General features: G+C 50.4%; 1 protein-coding gene across 2 annotated transcripts in view; it reads left to right on the top strand.

The window, feature by feature from the left end:
- Positions 1–2,064: 2,064 nt before the first annotated feature.
- NEDD4 (NEDD4 E3 ubiquitin protein ligase) overlaps positions 2,065–22,628 on the top strand; it is a 1,922,401-nt gene continuing 1,901,837 nt past the window's right edge. Inside the window, exon 1 of one of the 2 annotated variants that reach the window (XM_085644133.1) lies at positions 2,065–2,288. In XM_085644133.1, the coding sequence (XP_085500259.1) occupies positions 2,244–2,288 (45 nt within the window). In that variant the 5' untranslated portion in view covers positions 2,065–2,243. The remainder of the gene's footprint in view (positions 2,289–22,628) is intronic. The other variant, XM_085644134.1, reaches the window with a different exon arrangement.

Here is a 22,628-nt window from a genome sequence, read left to right on the forward strand (position 1 = left end):
CAATAGACCGGCCTCACAATCAGAAATCGCAATAGGCTCAAGTTTACATTGAATATCCTGTTTAAAAATTATAGCCACGCCCCCACCCCTGCTAGAGTTCCTGTCAATATGGTTAATAGAATACCCAACTGGCAGTGCTACGAGGAGTTCCGGAGCAGCGTCCTCGTCTAGCCAAGTTTCGGTGAGAAACATGACATCGACTTTATTGTCCGTCAGGAGGTCGTGAATCTCATATCTGTGTTTCTTGAGGGAGCGGCAGTTAAGTAGGCCGCAAGTAAGAGTGGATACGCCCATCTTTCCCTCAAGCGTGGTGACTAATTTAAAGGGGCAATGACTGCATACTCTAGTTAAGCCATCGGCGTCCATAGAGTGAATGCATGTATCAGCAGTTTTGGGGCAAAGAGCGCGAAGGCTATAACTAGTGTAGTGTAGTGCCGAACTAAAACTACCAGGGGGACTGGCCCCGGTCCCCGTACGGCCGCGGACGGGCGCAGACGGGCTTGCCTTAGACGCGCCTTCGGCGCGCCAGCGGCGCACCCGCTGCGCGCGTCCGCTGCGCGGCCGCCGGAGCATGCGCCTTTAAGCCTCCCCACAGCCTGCGAGACCCGGAAGTGCCTTGCCCTGACCTTCTCTGCCCTCCGCGCAACGGTACTAGTTACCGCGTCGGACCGGGGCGGGAAGGAGGAGGAAGGAGCAAAGGCACACAATAACCTCAGGTGAGCAGCACTAAGGAGCAATGTTGTACGCTTTAAAAAGTGTTAAAAGGTATCAAAACACAGTATCACAGGCTAAGAGCAGTAAAAGTACAGCGATTTTAAAAAAAGAATAAAAGACTCCGCTTTTACTCCCAGCACAACCACCAAGGATCAGCCAAGCGGCACAGGGTACTGCCACTGCCCTGTTCGCCGCAGCGAGGCCGCCGGAGCATGCGCCTTTAAGCCTCCCCACAGCATAACTGTTTGTACGGTTTGTACTAACCCGGAAGAAAGATTTGCAGCGCATACTATGAGGACAGATCTCAACAACATGCAGCTAACCCACTTCGAAAGAAAATAAACTAAGACTCGGCTCCTCACAACAGACAACAAAGAGGTCTTAGCAAACAAGCATTTGCAATGCAATAGGTTTTGCATTTACGTGAGTCTGAGCTATTGACATTGTAAATAACAATGCCTTTTAATTTTGTTTTTGTTTTAAAATCTTAAATAAAAGGCTATGTCATTTACAATTTCAATAGCTTAAACTCGCGTAAACGCGAGACCTATTGCATTGCAAATGCTTGTTCTCTTGTTGAGCTGGGAATCACTCTAAATGACTGTGACGAGGACGAGTGGGACTAAGGATAAGGAAGCTAACCAGTAAGCACCCAAGTCAGAGTGAATAGTGTCACTTTGGAAAAACTGAACTATATCCACCACATCATCCCACTATTTGCCTAATGATTTATTTAAAAGTTTTTTCTTTTCTTCATTCTTTCTTCCATAGCTATTAAATTAAATGCTTTCGAATTTGGGGAGAGTATGGTTACTTGAGGTGTTTTATTAATGTCCCAATAACGCAATGTTCATAATTCAGTGGGCCGTGTAGCTTTAGCTACAAGGAAAGAGAACGTTTCCTTGCCGTCGTTACTGGTTTAACGTAATAGTACTGCTATTGACTGCGCAGCATAAACTAGTTTAACACGCCTGCCCGGGGACCTACTTAAATGAATTAAGTTTCTCGCCCCGTCGTTGTTTAAATTCCCTTCCCAGGGCAACCTGCCGCTCCCTAAAGACTAGAGCGTGGAGTGAGTATGTTTATGGCCACATCGGCAGCCACGTTAGGTATATATATTTTCCATACATGCCCAACCCACTGAAGGACATAGTCGCATCTAAATGTGATCGCTACTCAGAAAGAGCTGAGTAAAACACTTATTGCATATTGGAACGGTATAATGTTTATGTATGTAAACGTAGAAAGTGTTCGCTGCAGCCAAAACAGAAACCAAGCCTTTGGTGGAGTTTGAAAGGGCGGGGGCACTCGATCGGTAAAAGATGGACAAGAGGCGGGGCCGAAGCCAAAGGGTAGCCAATCAGGAGGTGCGTGAAGAGAAGGGGGCGGGCTGGAATTTGCGGGGACTTCGGGCGCTGTCGCTTGCCTGAAATCGCCTTCGGGCTTGGGTCCTTACCTTGCTGAACTGTTGGGTATGGAAGTGAGTGGTGCCCGTGGTCAGGAATAGGTCTCGTGGGTGGTCCGGAGCCATGGCCGTCTCTCCTATGGAAGTGTTCGGGCTACCGGCGGATGAGGTAATGTCTTATTCTAAGTGCGCAGCGCCTGCAGGGGAGGCTGGGGTGTAGCGGAACCCTGAGGAATGTCAGGAGACCGGGATATGCTGAGGGGTGGTGGAAGTTGTGGTGTTATAAGATGTCTAGTGTGTGTCTTCCTAGAAAGCTGTGGCTTCCTAGAAGGCTGCCACTTCCTAGAAGGCTGTTGCTTCAAAAGCGCAGCTCCACCGAACCCTGCTCCCACTACTGGCAGTTGCGATGCCACAAGGAGGACGGGAGTTACAGCCTCTGAAATAGCCTAGACCGAACCTATAATCTCTGTTAAATTTAAATTTTACTTGTCCGGATTTTCACCGTTTCAGCCACCCTCCCGACCCTGTTTTAGTGAAGTTTCACTGTCCTTCCTGAGACTTTCTGTACTTTATCTGAATCTTGTATCATCAAAGCAGCATTAGGTTGAATGCTGTGCGTCTTATTGCCTTGGAATTTATATCTGGATGAGCCAAGGGTGCTCTCGGATGAGCCAATTTGTCCCTAATTTTTGACAATTCTGGAGGTAGCCTCTACGCGCTAGATTTACTTTCTATTTTCTTCCTAATAGTCATGCAGAGCACGTGGAGAGTTATGAGTAAAAGCTGATGTCTAAACGAGTCAGGCTCAACCCTCATTTCCAGCAGGCCAGGCTTCAATAAAAGCACCTGGATTCCAAACAGATGGTAATAAAATCACACTCAAGCCTTTGCATCTTTACACTAGGAAGACTGGCTATTTGCTCAAAACCTATTTCTTTGCACACTGATCTTTGTAACCGTCTATTTTCATAGCATTCTTTGATAAAAAAAAAGTTTAAAACACAGCAACACATTTGGAAGAAAAGAAAGCAGTATTCTTAATACCTGGGAGATGTTTTAATGCTTGCCAATTGTAAAACTGGTAATTGCAGTCAAAGAGGTAACCTTCTTGGGGCAAAGGCCTGCTTTGTGCGCCTCAGCGCACTTTGGTAGATTCTATAATACTGATCGCACTATCGCGCATGTAGAGCCAACGCTGTCTTCAGAGTGCATTACCTCATTTTCATGGGAGCATGGCCATGTGCAAATGAGGGAATGACTCTGCCTCTGCGCCCGCCTCACATCAAGGATGCGTGCGCAGTGGCAAAAGACCATTAAGATAAGCACTGACAATATGCCACAAAAGGTGGTGCACAGTCTGGGTGCTTCTTTAAGCCAGCCTGCTGAAGGGTGCCAGGGGGCTACCATGGACCCCTCCCCAGACATTGCCCTACAGACAGGTGCAGTCACGAACTGCTGCTGCCTGCAAGGGGATCTCTCTCCCCTCTTTAAATTGGGAGCTTCATGTCGCTTGCATTCTGAAACACATGATTTCTTTACTTATAAACAGCTGTCCCATATTTCACAGAAAGTGCTGCCTACAGGGTAGGCATGGGATCCCGGCAGTGACGCAAACCGGGTCAGTGCTCCCTATCTACAATACAGGCCCTGTTGTTATTTGAAAACTCTTACAAACTCAGCCATACATACGTTTGCTGTGAGCTTCATCCCATCCTTCTCATGTGCTAAAATGGTCAAATTCTGTTTCCAATCATTGTGCAAGAAAAGGTGGGAGGACAGGAGATAGTGTTGAAAAGGTGCTCTTACAGGCTGCAGTTGCAATCCCTAACATAACTAAAGATACATACAAATCCTGAAGTACTAGAAAATCTTCAGCATAATTATGCACCAGATCCCAAATGGTGGCAAAATCTGCACAGTATAGCTCCTTGAGGTGAGAGATGTTTTTTCAGGGTGTGGAAGCATGAGGTGGTGACAGCCCTGACTTGGGCTGTCACGTCCAGTTTGCAGTCAGTTACGAACCCAAGGTTTTTGGCATGGGTGATTGGGAGGGAGGGCAAGTAGGTCCTAACTCTGTTGGCCCTCAGAGTAGTCGCATGGAGAACAGATCTACTTTATAGCGATGCCAAAGGGGATGATGGACGGAGCGTTTGAGCAAATCAAACACTCACCCCCAGTCAACTGATCTGGGTTAAATCCATCACCATTCTTTAGCTCAGTCCACCACCCTAGTTCAGACATGGCCATATGCAAATCAGTCTGACCCTGTGCCTCATGGGAACAGTCCAGCCCAAACTGCCAAGCCATGTCTTCCCTGGACCGGAAACAAGCATCCTCGGACCGGTTTCGGGTTCATAACCCTCATCAGCCAGGCTATCTTGAATCCAGTGGCAAAGTGAGCAAAGGACCATGTCTGGGCATACCCTGCCAACTTAGGGCGAACAAAGCGATGCCCAAGGGGATGATGGACGGAGCGTTTGAGCAAATCAAACACTCACCCCCCAGTCAACTGATCTGGGTTAAGTCCCTCATCATTCTTTAGCTCACTCCACCACCCCAGTTCAGAAATGGCCATATGCAAATCAGTCTGACCCTGTGCCTCATGGGAACAGTCCAGCTTATAAACAGCTGTCCCGTATTTCACAGAAAGTGCTGCCTCCAGGGTAGGCATGGGATTCCGGCAGTGACGCAAACAGGGTCACTGCTCCCTATCTATAATACAGGCCCTGTTGTTATTTGAAAACTCAACCATACATACGTTTGCTGTGAGCTTCATCCTATTCTTCTCATGTGCTAAAATGGTCAAATTCTGTTTCCAATCATTGTGCTAGAAAAGGTGAGAGGACAGGATAGTGTTGAAAAGGTGCTCTTACAGGCTGCAGTTGCAATCCCTAACATAACTAAAGATACATACATATCATGAAGTAATAGAAAATCTTCAGCATAATTATGCACCAGTTCCCAAATGGTGGCAAAATCTGCACAGTATAGCTCCTTGAGGTGAGAGATGATTTTTCAGGGTGTGGAAGCATGAGGTGGTGACAGCCGTGACTTGGGCTGTCAAGTCGAGTTTGCAGTCAGTTACGAGACCAAGGTTTTTGACATGGGTGATTGGGGGAAGGGTAGGGTGACCAGACGTCCCCGTTTCCCCAGGACGGTCCCCGTTTTTGGAGAAGTGTCCCCGTGTCCCGACACTTTTCTCCAAGTGACTCAAATGTCCCTGTTTTCAAACAGTGTCCAGGTTAAACACAGAAATGTCCCTGTTTTCCATTGTTCCGGTTGAGCATGCGCGGCATGCTCTCTTTGCACTGTTTACGGCATGTGTCGTCACTGAGGTAAGCGCTGTAGCAAGAAGGGAAATCCTTTGAAGAGAGACATTTTACACGCAGCGCCACCTACGTCATTGTGCCAGCCAAAGTTTCTACTTTGGATAAAACAATATTTCTTCGTCCTGTAGCTTGTATTCATAGCCATACAAACTTTTCAGTAGCCCTTATGCATAACATGCAAGGATTAATGCATTGCTCATTGCATGTTTTATTCATAACCAATTGATGCATGCTCTGTGTTCTCCATATCAAAGCTATGACTTGATCTTTTGACTGACCTTTCAGATTACGGCAAACTGTTTAGCTGGAAAGGACTTAAAGGAGCAGTATTAACGCCTGTGGGAGAGGCGAGCAGCGCTGCTCGAGCTTTTTGCTCAGGTCTTCACACTATTGCACTATGAGATGATACCAATGGCTAGAGTTCACTATACATACCCCAGTAAGGTAACATGACATCCCAGCAGTGACCACGCAAATGTGGGAGGACTGTGTGGTCGGCCAGCCTTTGCAACCCTTAAGACCCTAAGGCAGTAATACCTGGAGAGAAGTGTTTTTTTTTACATTGGTCCATGGCTGCCATTTGGCAATTTAGCAATCCGCAGTTTACCTCCCATGCATTTCTGTCATGAGCAACTAAGCAACATTGGTGAGTTGTATTTTACGTGGTGCTGACGTGCAGCTATAGGAACGAGCATTGATAAAGCTAGTAAATCTGGCGTTTGCTAGCCTGTGATGTTTTATTGATTTTTGGCAAATATATGCTATAGTCCTTAAAAGTGTAAATGTAATAAAAAGTACTAATGCTGCTGTGTAAAGGATAGGGGTGCCAATAAAAGACCGCAGATTTGTTGTCTGTAATGCTTCATCTCGGTCTGTGGAAGGAGCTCTCATTGTAGTCCTTTTTCTATGTCTATGACAGCTGTCAAATAGTCCTACTTTTATGTCGATGGTTACTGCAAACCGTAGTCCTACTTCTATGTCTATGACCTGTCCCCGTTTTTAGGTTGAGGGACCGTCCAGTCTGCCGAAGGCAGAACCGTAAGTCCGGAGATCTTATGATGCTTAGAGTGGCTATTTAGCCCGCCTCTCTTTTTGCCTCTCCTCCATTGGCTGGCTTCCTAAACGGAGGCCAGCCATTGGAGGAGAGAGCCGTCCCTCCAAATAGGCTCCGTCTTTTTCAGATTCGGGGGCGTGTTCCGTGCTGTCCTTTTCACTTTTTAGCCACGCCCTTTTTAGAACAGCAGGAACACGCCCCCGAATCCGAAAACGCCGCTGCGTTTCTCCGAGGCATTTCTGCTTGACCTCGGAGAAAGGCAGTGGTGTGCTCGTCCTCTCCCCCTGCTCTCGGCTCAAAAGTGGTAGCCTCTTCCCCCAGAGTGGTCAAACGTGCCTCAGTGCACGGAAAACATCCTGCGAACGGAAATTTGCGTTTGCTACTGCCCGCTGTGAGGTCAGGGGCCGCTTACCTGCTTGAGGTGCTCGCCGAGGGTGGCCGAAGTTGAGGGCGGCGAGACGTGCGACCTCTGCCGGCGATGCGGTGACCAGTGCCGGCGGCGGTGCCCTACACACGGCGTCATCGCTCCAACAACTTGGGACTTCTGGCAACGCCAGGTACAGACACCATCGACCTCCTTGCTCCTTGCCAGCTGCGCCGCCTCCGGTCCTTCCCCCGAGCTCGGCATTACAAATACCTCCCTGTCGCTCTCCTCTGCTGGTCTCTCTTTCCTCGGCCCTCACCTCCGGCTGCCATGTCTCTCCCCCGTGGGTGCTTGTTGCTCCTGCTCTGTCTCTGCCCGGTGCTGCTGCCAGCCCGCGGCGAGCCCGATGACTCCGACCTGGCTAAGGAGGAGGAAGAGGACCCCCACGGAAAACACCTCTACAACGTCGAGATGTTCACTCACGCCATTACCGAGGCGCCGCATTTCATCATGTTCTTCGCGCCCTGGTAAATACGAACAGATACTTTCATGCGAATAACATCCTTCCTAGAAAAAAAATCTCCCACGCAGGGTTGGTGACTGCAAAGTACTTGGATTCCCTTTAACGTGACGTCTTTCAAAGGCGCTCGCAGAATTTTAGCCGAATTACAATGTGTGAAGTAAGAATAAGAGTCCCCACCATCTATTTCAACCAAACTAAGTTGATTTCGAGTTGTCTTTAAGTACATGGAATACTAGAAGACTAATTGTAAAGCTGATTGAAGGGTTCATAGGCGAACCTAGGTGTAGTGTTAGTAGTTAAGCCAGGAGCTACACCCCTGCGGTGTTTGCTCGGCCATTAGCTGCTGATGTGGCGGCACCACAGTCACTTCCTTTTCAGGCCAAAGGGGGGCCGGGGTCTGAGTGAGCGTCGAAAAGGCTCCCTAGACCCTCGCTATGATGTATACTTTGGTCCAAGTCCACGCGCACACCTCCACGTCAGTGTTCCCTGTTAAGCCGGAAGAAACTTCATTTTTAGCCTGACTTAGATATTTCTCAACCTTATTTCAACTTTTTCTGCTAAAATATCCCTCAACGCAAACCAAATACTTTTCACTCTTTCAGTGCTGCAAACACCCCTCACATCCACCTTTTGCAAGGATCTTAAGATCCAGTGTGCTGCAGTGAGATTTGAGAACTTTTCCCCAGGCGATGATTTCAGAAACCTAGTAGTTTTCTCAAAACATGCCTTGTACAGTTCTGACTTTTTATTGAACAGTAACATTTAAAAGAGGGCGTTTATACACTCACAATGTCGTAGACATGTGCCATAGAAACAATAAAGCATGCTCAGAAGCAAATATGGTACTTTTGAACTGGTCGTGGGTGGCTATCGCGATTTGTAAAATGGGACACACAGCGAAAAAGTTGCCCTTGCTTGGTATGACATTGAGACCTATCTAAGGTGTGGGATGTTTAAGGGAGTTTCGATATCTGCACTTTGCTATTGCCGTGTAGCTAACTGAGCTATGTTACCGTAGTCAACAAGAGTATTTATTACACGTTTATACATTTACCACAGGAGATCTTAACCCCTTCCCCGCTCATGACGGAACCACTCCGTCATGAGCCACGGTTGCGCTGTGCTCATGACGGAGTGGTTCCGTCATGCTGCGGCCATTGGCCGCTGCTCCGCCCACGCGGCGCTAATTCCCCGCCTGTGCGGGCGATTAGCGCAGTGGGCAGAGACGTGACGGAACCACTCCGTCATGAGCACAGCTCAACCGTGGCTCGTGACGGAGCGGTTCTGTCACGAGCACAGCGCCACCGCGCTGCCCCCAAACCCCCCCCCCAGCGCCGCGGCGGAATTCCTGCCGCGGCGAAGGGGTTAATATATTGCCCAACCCCAAAGAATTTTGTAACTCGGAACGAATTGAACCAACGTTTTGGTGACAAATGGAAACAAGCATTGGCATAGCCAATAGGTCTCGCCTTTGGGACCTTATAAGTGTTTAGCCATGCAACAGTTGCATAACTAAATACTTATAAAGGTCCCAAAAGCGAGACCTATTGGCTATGCAAAGCGGCCCTGCGGCCGCGAAAGTGAAAGTAATCGCGATCGTGATCACGATCAAACATCAAAGCGGCCGCGCGGCCGCGAATGTGAAAGTAATCACGGTAAATCGCGGCGCCCGTGCACATGCACTGTAGCTCTAGGCTGGCCTGGTAGCACTTTTTGTTTAAAACGTTTTTATTGAGACAAAACAAACCATGGGGGAGGGGGATAGGAGGGCAGGATACATGGAATACAATCAAAGAAAAAGGGTGCAACTCCAGAGGGTTGGCAATAGGTAGCGCGGTGGGTCAGGGGGAAAAACACAGTAAATGAAAGCTAGAAATACAAGCTGTGAAATCCCCGCACGCGTATCCGACACCCCAAATCTAAGCAGTAAAAACCCCCCCATCAACACCTCAATAGAACACAATCCCCCCCCTCCCATCCCCCATCCTCCCAGTAACGAAACAACAACACTCCCCCCCCCCCCCCCCCCGTCCTATGGTCCCGCATCAGAGTAATCCTAACCAGGAAGCCCCGCACCCCCCCCCCCCTCCCCGGGGGGTCCCCGTCTCACATGTAAGCTAGTCCGCCGGGGTCACCGGCGGCATCAGCCTGAGAAGTCTAAGATACCTCGGGCAGGGGAGCTCCCGGAATTCAGTGGACAGCAGCGCTAGAAAGGGTTGCCATAGCTCTTCAAATTGGTCTATCTACCCCGCAACCGCAAGCGACAGCTTCTCCATCCCCAGCACATGCCAGAGCCTATGCAACCAACCGGTGATGGAGGGGACGGTGGTTGTGCGCCAGTGGATTAGAATGTTCTGAACCGCAGACCCCAGCGCAATTGCGATCTGCCTACCCCTACGGGACTTCAGTGGGTACATTAGGTCATCGGGGAGGCCCAACAGGACATACGCCGGGAGTCGCGGCAGCTCTATCCCAAAGTGCTTATCCACCTCGTCCAAGACTTCCTTCCAGTAGGCGGTCAGCACTGGGCAATCCCAAAGAATGTGTGTAAGGGTACCTTCCTGCCCGCAGCTCCGCCAGCACCCCCTGTCAGTGTGTTTATGCATTTCATACAGTCTCTCCGGGGTGTAGTACCAGTATGTGGACACCTTAGTAAAGGTCTCCGTAAGGCCCGTGTGATATGCAGAGTGCCGCGCCCGATACGCAATTTTGTCCCATTCCTTGTGGCTGAGTGTCCTACCCAATTCCCTGTGCCAACGCTCCCTCCCCGGGTTGTAATAGTGAAACGGCGGGGGTTGTAGGTATTTGTACAGATCGGTGATCAGTTTAGCGTCGGAGGTCCGCGTAGCCAACCACCTCTCATACGGTGTAATTGGACGGGCGGCGGTGGCACGCACCTGGGGCTGGAGGGCCCAATGCCGAACTTGCATGTAGCGCAATCTGTCCAGCTCCGTCAGGCCGAACTCCTGGCGGAGTTGCTGAAAAGGAACCACTCCTTCCGGGCCATAGATCTGGAAGAGTGCCCTGCAGCCCGCCTGCACCCAGTGGGAGAAAACCCCCGGCTCCATCCCTGGGGAGAAGTCCGGGTTGCCCGCAATGGGCGTGAGCGGCGAAGGGAAGGTGGTAAGGCCCCGGGCCTCACAGACCGCGTCCCACACACGCAGGGGGACCCGCGTAACAAAGGAAGCGTAAAGATTAGGGGGGCGATGCGCGCGGCGCAGGAATGGAATCTCTTGTAAGGTGCGGCCCGCCACTGCCTGGTCTTGGAAGAGCCAATGTTTGTCGGACTCCCACCTGCTCCACTCCACCAGATAGCGGAGCTGTGCCGCCTGAAAGTACTTACGGAGGTCCGGAATGCCGAGACCCCCCGCTTCCGGAGCAAGCGTGGAGAGGACCCTCTTCATGCGTGGCCTGCGGCCCTGCCAGACAAAGCGGGAGATGTCAGCCTGCATTTGCCGTATCCAGCCCACCGGGGGTTGGAGCGGAAGGGCCCGGAAAAGATATAGTATCTGGGGCAACACCGTCATCTTGACCGCCGCGATTCGCCCCAGCCAGGACAGCAGGCCTTTGTTCCAGCGGCCAAGCTCGTCCTTGATCTTCCTGCTGAGGGAGGCATAATTGGCCGTAACCATCTCCGGTAATGTAGGCGCCAGCAGAATCCCCAGATACGGCACCGTAGACGAGGACCACTGCATGGGGAAGAGTCGCTGAAGATCCCTCCTGGTTTCCGCAGCCAGGGACACGTCTAATGCCATCGACTTGCTCATATTCATTTTGAAGCCGGCCACCCCCGCAAAGGCGTCCAGCTCTCGGAGGCAAGCAGGCAGCGACCTCCTAGGGTCGTCCAAAGTCAGCAGGACATCGTCCGCGTAGAGACTGACGGTGTGGACGTACTGGCCCATCCGGACCCCGACAGCATCCGGATTATTACGAATCCTCTGAGCAAACGGCTCCATGTAGAGGGCAAACAAGAGCGGCGAAAGAGGGCAGCCCTGCCGCGTGCCGCGCTCGATGGCAAAGCCACCGGAGCTACACCCGTTGACCCGCACCGACGCCGAAGGATGCTTATAGCAGTTAAAGACCATGGTGCGGAACTTATCGCCGATTCCCAGTTTCTTGAGGACCCGCTCAAGATACGGCCAGTGAACTCTGTCGAAGGCCTTCTCCGCATCAACGGACAGCAACATCCGCTCCCCCGAGATCCTTGAGGCCTTCTCCAGAACATGCGTCACCCTCTTGGTGTTGTCAACCGTCTGTCTGCCGGGCACAAAACCAGCCTGGTCTGCCTCCACCAGGTCGGGGAGGTGTGGACTCAGCCTGGACGCGAGAATCCCCGTGTACAACTTGAGGTCGACATTTAAAAGCGAGATGGGTCGGTACGAGCCGCAGAGGGCCCGATCCTTCCCAGGTTTCGGGATTACCGCGACCGTCGCCCTCAGGAGATCCGGAGGGATGGCTCCCGGTTCGGAGAAGGAGTTAAATAGCCGAGTAAGGACAGGGGCCACGGCCGTGCAAAAAGTCTTGTAAAATAGCGACGTGTACCCGTCCGGGCCCGGGGCCTTGCCATGTTTCAGCCGCGCGATAGCTGAAATCACTTCCTCAACATGGATGTCCCGCTCCAGGTGGTCAGCCTGAGCCGGATCCAGTACCGGGAGGGTAACCGACTCCAAATAGCCCTCGGCATCCCGTGGCGAGGAGGGCTGCTCAGCATACAGCGCCTCGTAGAAGCCGCGGAAAGACTCCGCTACCTCCGCGTCCCCGGAGACAACCCCCCCGTCCGCGCCCACCAATTCTTTCACAACGCTGCGCTGGTGCGCGACCCGGAGCCTGTGTGCTAGGAGCTTGCCACATCTGTCCCCCCCAGTGTAGTAGGCATGTTTCAAGCGTAGGGCGGCGTACTCCGCCCTGTCAAGATCCAGAGCCGACAGGAGCTTCCTCGCTGCCTTCAACTGCCTCCACACCCTCGGCGCCCCCGTACGGCGGTGGACCTGCTCAAGCTCCCGGACTTGAGCTGTCAGCTCATCCCTCTTCAGTTGCCGCTCCTTATTCTCAGCTGCAGAGATAGAGATGAATTCCCCCCGGAGGACGGCCTTCAATGCCGCCCACTGTGTCGCCTGCGAGGTGTCAGTGTTGCCATTGTGGGTGAGATAGTCCTGTATGACCTCCCCGATGCGTTGCACCACCGACTTTTTGTGTAGAAGTGTATCCCGGAGGCGCCACACCCCCCGAAAGGGGGAGGCCGCCGGCCACTGGAAAACGCCGGTGACTGGGGAGTGGTCAGACAGGGTCAGGACCCCGATGTCCGCCGCCGTGGCCGCGGCACGCATCGGTCCACTCACCAGGAGGTAGTCCAGCCGTGAGTAGGTTCGGCGTGCGTGCGAGAAGTAAGAGTAGTCCCTATCCGTGGGGTGCATGGAGCGCCAGAGGTCGTGCAGATCCATTTCCGCAATCCGGGCCCTCCCAGCCTGGGACAGTTCCCCCGTCTGCGGGAAGCGCTGCGTCGATCTGTCCATCACAGAGTCAAAGACAATGTTGAGATCTCCCCCCAAGATAATGTGGCGGTCGGGGGAAGCAGTGACATCCACCAGCGCGGAATCTAGGAAGCGCTCTTGGTGATCGTTTGGGCTATAAACGGAGCCGACTGTAAATGCTATGCCTCCCAGGCGCATGCGATACGCCAGGAGCCTCCCCTTCTGTTCAGCACACTTATGCAACACCTCCCCCCGAAAGGAGCTCGCTAGGAGAATGGCTACCCCCGCCGTCTTGTTCGCTGCCGAGGAAAAGAACTGGGTAGGGAACTTAGCAGAGCGCATCCTATGGCAATCTCGGGGCAATAAATGTGTCTCCTGCAAAAGGCAAATGTCCGCCTGCGTCCCCTCCAGCAACGACAGGATCGCCCTGCGCTTCACCGGGTTGTTCAGACCCTGAACATTAAGGGTCACTACCTTTAGGCCCGGCATTCCTCGCGGGGGTCGGGAGCGCCATGCAATGGGCAGGGAATCAGCGGGTGGGGCCGCAGCGCAGGACAAGCCAAAACAAAGCGGGCATAGACAACATCGGACGGGACCTTCCCAACCCCAAAACAACCCCCTCCCCCACCCAAAACACAACCCTGGCAACTAGCCACCCACAAACTCAAACCCCCCATAGTCTCAGTCAAGCCCCAAAACGGGCAAGTCCGTAGAAAAGAGCGAAGTGGACGTCCAGCCACTCACCTCCAACCGCTCCCCCCCCAACCCCCCCGCCCCGTACCAAGCATGTAAAGAAGCTAAAGACATCTCCCCCCGGAGTGTGTGTTAGGCCGTCAAGGCCACGCTAGAGGAGCCGGTCGAGTCCCCGGCCGCCGCTCTCAGGGCGTCGGCCATGTCCGCTCTGATGGTAGGGGAGTCCGGGCGCCCCACACTGGTCGCTGAGCGCCGCCTCGTTGACCTCCGCCGGTTCCGTCTCTCCGAGGACCTCCACGACGGCGTAGCTCCCTCCTCCTCCGCCGCCGTGAGCCCCAGGACACCACAAATGTCTTGCAAGGAGCGTAGCTGGTGTAACACTCCGTTCCACCGAAAAATCAGGCGGAAGGGGTGACCCCAAGAGTACGGCGTCTCATGCTCGCGCAAAAAGTCAGTGGCAATCCTAAAGGACCTGCGTTTCTGCAGAGTGATGGCGGAGAGGTCCTGGTAAAGCGCCACCGGCCGATCCCGGAAAGTCAGGGGCTGTTTCCTGCGGGCTTCAGCCATGATGCGTTCCTTTAGTGGAAAGTCGGGCAGGAAGGCCAGAATGTCCGGTGGAGGTGCCGATGACTGGCGCTGCCGGCCAACCCTATGCGCCCTGTCAATGCTGATGGGAAAGTCCGCAGCTTCCCCCAGGATCTCTCGGAACAGGGCCCGCAGGTAGCTCCCCAGATCGGACCCCTCGTCCGCAGTCGGCACGCCACGCACTCGGATGTTGTTCCTCCGAGATCTGTTCTCAAGGTCCTCGGAGTGGGCCTGGAGCTCCACACACTGTTCCCGGAGGCGAAGAACGTCCTGCTGGAGGTGGACTATCTCCTCCGCTCGTTGTTGGCCCTCCGTCTCCACCGCTTCCACACGCTCGCCAAGGCCCTCCACCTCCCTGCGCACTTCTCGGACCTCGCTGGCCACCTCCCGCTTCAGTGTCTGGAAGTCCTCCCTGAGGGAGCTGAACAGTTCCTCCATAAAGGCCCTCGTGACGGGTGGCTCCCCTCCAGTCACATCCGCCGGAGCCCGGGAGGGCCCCGGTGAGGGCTGCGTCCTGTCCCGCAAGTGCTGGGCCCTGCCAAGCATGTCCGGCAGGGTACGGTCCCCTTTCTTCGGGCCTCCTCTTCCAGACATCGCTAGCTCCGCAGTCGGGCACCGATCCAGGCGCTCCAGGGGTGCTCAGCCGCCGGCTAGCACTCGACCTGGGTATCCCCCACGAGTGAAGTCGCTGCGTCACAGGTGACAAAATGGCGGCCCCAGCCGGTCACCGTCAGCCGCAAGAGCTTGTGTGAAACAACCAAGGGGGCCGCTGCAGAGGGGTCTCATCAGCACATCCCTCCGGTAATCAGCCCAGCAGCAGCGGGGGTCACTTGCATCCAGCAGCCAGGACTCCGGCGAAGGCTGCCACCACTGCTCCTTCGGGGACAAAATGGCGGCGGGGCGGAGCAGGCCAAAACGACCAGGCCCAACGACACCACCGGGGCCCCCGAGGCACCCCACAGTAAAATAAGTTCCACCACCGGCCCCCGTCTGTCACGCACAGGGGCCCAGATGGTCCGACCCCATCAGGGAGTCCGCAGTACCTCGGCTAGGGGTTAGGGCCTCCGCAGTGCGAGGTGTCGCCGTCACCAGTCTGAGTGCCGGGGCACCCGTCCCAAGCCTTCCACACCGTCGGGTCCCTTCCCGCAAGGCTCCTTCAGTCACCGTCGATCGGCGGGCCAGATCCCCTCCAGATCGCAACTTTCAGCACCAGGCCCAGCCGAGGCGCCCGGACAGCTCTCCAATGCGCTCCGCCCCTCGGGCTCGCCGTCGTCGTTCCTTGGTCTCGATCGAACTTTTTTGGGGGGGTTCCCCCGAGGCGATCCGAACCAAAACAGCACCAATGTGCACCCCTGATGCTCCGCCACGCTCCTCTCCTGCGCTTAGCCTCAGCGGGGGGAGAGAAGCATAAGAAAAGGGCTCTAGCTTGGCCGGGCCGGAGGAGCTACGGGAGGAAGCGTCCGCTCACCCCGCCATCTTGGCCACGCCCCTGGTAGCACTTTTTGGAGCCCCCTCAATAAGTCTCGCCAGACCAGCGCATGCGCTGGGTCAGGAGAGACCTAATAAAGCAGTGACTCGTAAAAACATAAATGTAACAGGTTGTGAATGAATTTTTTCGTTTTGTCCATTGTTTCTGGAGTGGTATTGCAGGATTCAAGCTTGAGGAATACAGTTACTCAGTTACTAGGCTATTTACGTTTTCTCCATGCATTCGAAGTGCATCCTGTTGCGTTGGGCAATTTTAAGTGAGGCAAACTAAGTCAGGCCTTCCTTTGCGGAAGTTCACCCTCTTACTGGTAGACCCTCCCCCAATCTCGCATTCTACCAGCTGCATTTGACTGCTTCAAGTGCAGTGATTGTGTTCTGTGAGTGTCTGGCTATCTGCTCCAGGTTGTCTTTGACAGCTCCCCCAACACACACACACACACTCCTACGATCTGTTTCTTTTGTGTGCGAGGGCAGCTGGTATTTAATACGTTCAGGCTACACATTCTGTGCACAACGGAAACTTTCTGTACTGATGCCCATTTGGCATCTGTCTATCATAGGAGAGCTCATGTAACTGTTTTGTGGTAGTGGACGAACATTCGCTGTTGTATGTTCAGTGTGTGCAATGGAATATGCCCCTGTTCAGTGCTTAGTATGTAAAAGTGCCCGCAGCCAATGCGGATGAATGTCAGACTTGCTCGATACCAATGATTCAGTCTTGATTGATGTCCCTTTACTGCACCCATTCTGGTTCCGTTTCATCCCTTCTTTCTCCCCTTTCAGTGATTTTTCGTTATTCTCTTCCTCCTCATTTCGCCCCATTTGGTCTTTTCTCTCTTGCGCTGGGTCAAAGCCTAATGAGGAAAAAGTGCGCGTCACCCAAAATGTGGGCCGGTGGGCTCCTTCTGCAACCACCGGCTCAAATTATGGACTTCCCCTGGTGCTACTAATCATTTTCGCTTTTGATTACTGACAAGATGTTCACAAAGCTTAAACGTCTTGGCAGAGGAAACAGTGATAGGACTGGTGACTGAGTGTGTTCTTCCTCATACAGAGTTTAAAGACCAGTGACCTCTGCACTGCCAGGGCAATATTTCCTATGTTTGATAAACAAGGACCCCCTATTTTTACCATGTGCTACCTATTCTCTTTGTTAAACTAGCGCACAAGCGTTTTTGTTTACTTGAATACAGAAGTAGAAATGATTGCAATTGCCAATGCTTTTTTAATGTGAAATTGCCCCCAATTAAAATTTTGAAAGGTCTGTATCTGCTGGCATAGGCTGCGCAGATGTGTTTACCAGAAACACCAGGTAAACTCCTGTTAAGTATAGTATACATTATCAAGTAGGTCTTAATTGGAGTATGAACCATATATCTATTATGCTTTCCAGCAATTCATGGGTATTATTCCAAGTGAAACAATTGGGGATATGTCAGGACATGAGTTAAGTCTTGATTAGAGACTGCTTTAGCTGCTGCTCTCGGTCTCAATTAGAAACTGACTATCTTCATCCATTTGTTTGTTCTTTTGTCATTCACATTTTGCTTCTGCCCATCGCTGCATGGCACAGTTGATCGGCACACAACAGCCACTGGCTCTTGTAGTGTGAGAGGTGGCATTTTTCCTGATCACATGAGCCCATCAGCCTAAAAAGTGTGCTTCAGTGCTGGGGTCAGTAGGCCAATACTTTACTTTGCCAATGCTTTTTCCCCCCTTAACTTTGTTATCCCACTTTTAATTTATTTTACCAGTCATTCTGTATATAGTGTCTCTTTAAATCTCAGCCTCTGTAAAGTAACCTGTGCTCAGGTTACAGTATTTAAGTCAGTAGTACCTCTTTTTTTGCGTGATGGTATCTTGTGATTGCTTTAAAACTAAAAGGGTTTCTAAACCTTTTTAGGAAGCCGCCATACTATTCTATGAAACTATATATATATATATATATATATATATATATATATATATATATATAGTTTTTTATTATTGCTCGCATTTTGCCACCATGTTTAGGTGGCAACATATTTTATTATTTGTGGCATATGGTTCCAATAACAAAAAATGAAAGAAAAGATGAACCATCACATTTCCAATATTGGACCTTTTTAGGTCTCGGCTGCGAAGGCTGCGCTTGCGCAGTCTCGCTCCGAGATTTAATGTTTTCAGAAGAGGGGATTGAACCCGCCCCTCTTCTTCTCTCTTCTCCATTGGCTGGCCTCTTAAATGCTGGTCAGCCATTGGAGAAGAGCTTTGTCTCTCCAAAGAAGCCCCATCTTTTTCAGATTCGGGGGAGTGTTTTTTACTTTCTTTCTCTCCTCTGGAATGTAAACATTCCAGCCAATGGCAAGAGGAGAGAAAGAAAAACACGCCCCCGAATACGAAAACGCCGCTGCGTTTCTCCGAGGCATTTCTGCTTGACCTCGGAGAAAGGCGGTGGTGTCTCCGTATGTTCTTGCTACACAACTAACTGGATTGCTGGAGTGAACCCCCGTGACATTTTCTGCACAGCGGCACAGTATGTGGGTTCCACTGTGAAGGGAATCCTGCCTTAAATTAAGCCCCGCCTCCCCATTGGATACCCTTCCAGCGCAGTCTCGGAGTCTCCCTCCGAGACTGCGCTGGAAGCTCAGACCAGACCTCCGTCCCACGGAAAACATCCTGCGATTGGAAATTTGCGTTTGCTACTGCCCGCTGTGAGGTCAGGGGGCGCTTACCAGCTTGCGGTGCTCGCCGAGGGTGGCCGAAGTTGAGGGCGGCGAGACGTGCGACCTCCGCCGGCGATGCGGTGACCAGTGCCGGCGGCGGTGCCCTACACACGGCGTCATCGCTCCAACAACTTGGGACTTCCGGCAACGGCAGGTACAGACACCATCGACCTCCTTACTCCTTGCCCGCTGCGCCGCCTCCGGTCCTTCCCCCGAGCCTGGCATTACAAATACCGCTACGACACACCCTTGTTAAGCCAAACGCCATAAATACATCACCCAGTCTGCAGAGAGCCACTTCTCATCCTGACATCCAGCCATCCCCTACCAACCTCTTGAAAATCGTTCCCGGATCTTCCGACCGAATTTGCACGGGGCATTCAAAGCCAAACTTGAAACGCTTCCTATAAAATCGCACCGTTCAGCTGGATGAAAAGCGCTGGCGTGGATTAAACCATAAAACAACATTAATATTTTTGGGTATGGAAGGGCTTTTGGGACTGTGCTCCTCGCTCCCTGTTCAGATGAAAGGGGCGTGTGCTAAAGAGTAGGGATTTTGATACCCCTGAATCCCTTGCTCGGCCTGATTCATCTCACAAAGGACCGTAAAAACTTCCTCCGTGTGCTCGAGCACCAGAGCCTAAGCGAAACCGTAACTAAAATTCCCTAAGAGAGACCCACCCAACAAAAACATAAAAGAAAAATAATGTCATGAGCAATGCCAATAGCTCTAACTTTAACAATGCCGAGACCGTTGCATTGTAAATGCTTGTTTGTTTTGAGAATCTGGTCACCCTAGGGAAGGGGGAAGTAGGTCCTAACTCTGTTGGCCCTCAGAGTAGTCGCATGGAGAACAGATCTGCTTAAAGATCACAACTTCAGTCTTCTTAGCGTTTAATTTCAGGCAGGTGAACTTCATTCATTGGCCATTGTAATATATATTGTAGGTAGAATCAGATAAGGGGAGAGAAGCACTGAGAGCTTGTGGGGTTTGCAGTTTTTTATAGGGCCTGTTTGTGAATCGTGAAAGTTTGTGATTGTGTATCTCTAGTATATGGGATCTACATATGTACTTGTGCAGTTTGAGTGAGTATTGTTTTTAGGTCTCGCCTGACCCAGCGCATGCGCTGGTCTGGCGAGACTTTTTGAGAGGGCTCCAAAAAGTGCTACCAGGCCAGCCTAGAGCTACAGTGCATGTGCGCGGGCGCGCGCACCGCACTTTACCGCGATTACTGTCACTTTCGCGGCCGCACATCCGCTTTGATGTTTGATCGTGATCGCGATAGCGATCACTTTCACGGCCGCACGTGCGGCCGGTTTGCATAGCCAATAGGTCTTGCTTTTGGGACCTTATAAGTATTTAGTTATGCAACTGTTGCATGGCTAAACACTTATAAGGTCCCAAAGGCGAGACCTATTGGCTATGCCAATGCTTGTGTGTGTACCTGTGGCTTTTTTGCGCATGTGTGTGGCATGGCATTCTGGTGTAGGTGTTACTGTGTGCAGCCGGGTGTGAGTGTGCCTGTGTGTTTTGTGTATGGGTATAAACATGGTGTTTATGCATGTGATGGGGCAAATATGTGGTGTATTTTGGTTCAGTAAACACTGGATGTGTGTGCACAATGATATTGATAAAATGACACTAACTTATTTGATGCAACCAGACAGCATGTATTTTCTGAATGTGTAGGTGATAGAGCTTTGGGTTCTGATGGTTGAAGGACCACACACACACTGCAGCTTTTGTGCATGAATCATCAGCCGTGCGACCTCTCACTGAACAGCGAATCTTATCAAACCTAGTGCTATGCAATAAATGTAAAAAGTTGCCAAACACTTTTTCGGAAATGTGACCAAATAGAACAGATGACATGTCTTATAAATTGTACCTATTTGGTTTTAACATAGCATTGTAAAGTATGTTCTGTGATGTATGAAAAGACTATCCATTTATCTTGAAATAATACTTTGTGGCAAAATTATAACCATATCAATTTTAAAATATACCTGTGAAATGTATTATTTAGTTCTGGGGTAAGTTTGGATAATTAGCCTTAATGCCACCATGTGTATATATCATGACACATTGCATAACTCTGGGTAACTCTTTATTCAACTGAATTTTAGTCAGTACCATTGCTAGTATATGTGAAAAGTAAGACCACTGTAATCAGGAACACTGAAATGCTGCAGCAGGGCTGATTAAATTACTCATCATAGAAAGAAAAATAATGTAGTGTAATGAGGCGCACGTTTTGCAAAAGTATTTGTCAATTTTTTCCACTTATCATTATATGGGTATAGGTTACTTCTCAGCAGTACAAGTTTACCACCCAAATATAACAATAAGCAGCAGAAAAGTGACCAGTCTGCCTTTGCTTAGGCCCTTCAACTGTGTGGCAACACGTGTTGCAGTATATTTTAGCAACTTTTGATGCATTTAAGCAAGATTTTTCTTTTTTTCTTTTAAATCTGCAGATAATGCATCAAATAGTGGATTATGTGGCAAATGTAACCTGGGAATATGCACTGTACAGTGACAAGAAATCAGAATATGAAATGCGCACATTTGTAACCCTGCTACCCTGATGACAATAAATCCAACCCAGCACAAATTCTTATTTGAGATAGAACGGTTATTTACTTTACCACAGCATCTGCCAGATAACAGACTGACACACTTATTCTTGTTGTCATTGTAATTCCAGATTATGGCTGTTCATCCAGTGAGGCATAAACTGCAACTACTATCTGAGTAGTATAATGTATGCCCCCGTCTACAGTATATTACTGCGCACGTTCTACACAGACCAAGCTACATAACTCTCTCAGAATCCCCACACAGAAACAGCCATACTTGAGGTGTCGAAAGCCGCTCATAGTCTTGTGCCCTGGTGCTACTGCACCTGCTGCATCATTAACAGGTTAGCGCACACCTCTCTACTGCAGTTTGACTCAGGCTTGACCTAAGGTTGCCACCAGGCTGTTTTCTTTTTACCGACATGACCAGTATTTTAATTTCTCAGGCGGTACAAAAACAGGGAAATCATCTAAAGCTAGTATTTTTCTCCCTATCAGTACATAATGAAAACAGCTATTATTAAAACTATGCACTTTAAAATGTGTTCTAGAGGTTTCTTGATGACCCCTGATAATTAAAGTGCCAAAAGTGGAAGAAAAATCGCAAAGTTTTCAATCGACGTGGACGAAGCACTTAACAGGTGCTTTCTTTGTAGGCTCTTCTGCTGTGACTTGGAGGGCCGAAGGTCATATTTGAGTGGGCCCCGCCCACCCGCTAGAACTGGGTCTGCAACATGCAATAAAATATTTATTTATTTATTACTAGTAGATTGTGTGCTCTTCAAGTGTCATTTAACAATACCAAATCAATTCATACTTGTATTGAAAACAGTTGTGCAGAAAGTTCAGCTGGCGACAGCATGCAGTGAAATAACTGCTGGTGAATGCCAGTGCATAAGTTAGAAAGGAACAAAGACCATCCCAAGTTATTATGAGTCATCATATAGACGAAAAGTGGCATACGTTTTTCTACGGAGTTGCTTGGCACAACATGAAATACGGAAATATTCAGATTCACATCTAAGAAGCTTTAGAATACCCATACCATGTGAGGTGCCACATTTCAGATGCTAAGTTTATTTACTAGAGCTTTCATCAAGACAAGCTATTACTATCCTTCCAGAAAGATTTATAGTATTTGCTTTTCTTTTTTAATTCTGACTACTAATTAACCCATTTATGTGCGTGGGAAGGGGCGAATATCCTGATTTCAAACATTCATCCTTTTAATATAGCTATTCGTTGTCCTATCTTGGGATATTAACTATGATTAATTTCTTCTGTTTGCTTCTGCATTTCCTTACTATTCTGATGTGTGACAATTTTGAAGAATGTTTTACACAAGGCTAGGGTGCCTCTACATAGTTTCATAGTTATGGATGGTACAATTAACTTGTTTCACCTTGTAGCATTTTTATTGTTGAGCTAAGACAGGGGGTCTCCAACCTTTTCTGTAGTGAGAGCTACTTCTGATCAATGAAAATCATTGCAAGCTACTAAAGGCTAAGGAATTTGCATATTGTTACCAGATGCCCCCACGCCCAGCTTAATTCCATAGAGCCAGGTGCTATGGTTTGAGTAAAATACTTTGACTAGGGGCACAATGATGGGGCTGCCGTGTGTGTCAGTGAGAGTGCGGTCTTTGGGGATGTATGAACATATGTGCATATGAATGGGGATATATGTGTACGGATGTCTGAGAGACTGTTTCATATGC

The sequence above is a fragment of the Triturus cristatus genome, chromosome 3_1 (genome assembly GCF_964204655.1).
Source record: "Triturus cristatus chromosome 3_1, aTriCri1.1, whole genome shotgun sequence".
In the NCBI taxonomy this organism is placed as follows: Eukaryota; Metazoa; Chordata; class Amphibia; order Caudata; family Salamandridae; genus Triturus; species Triturus cristatus.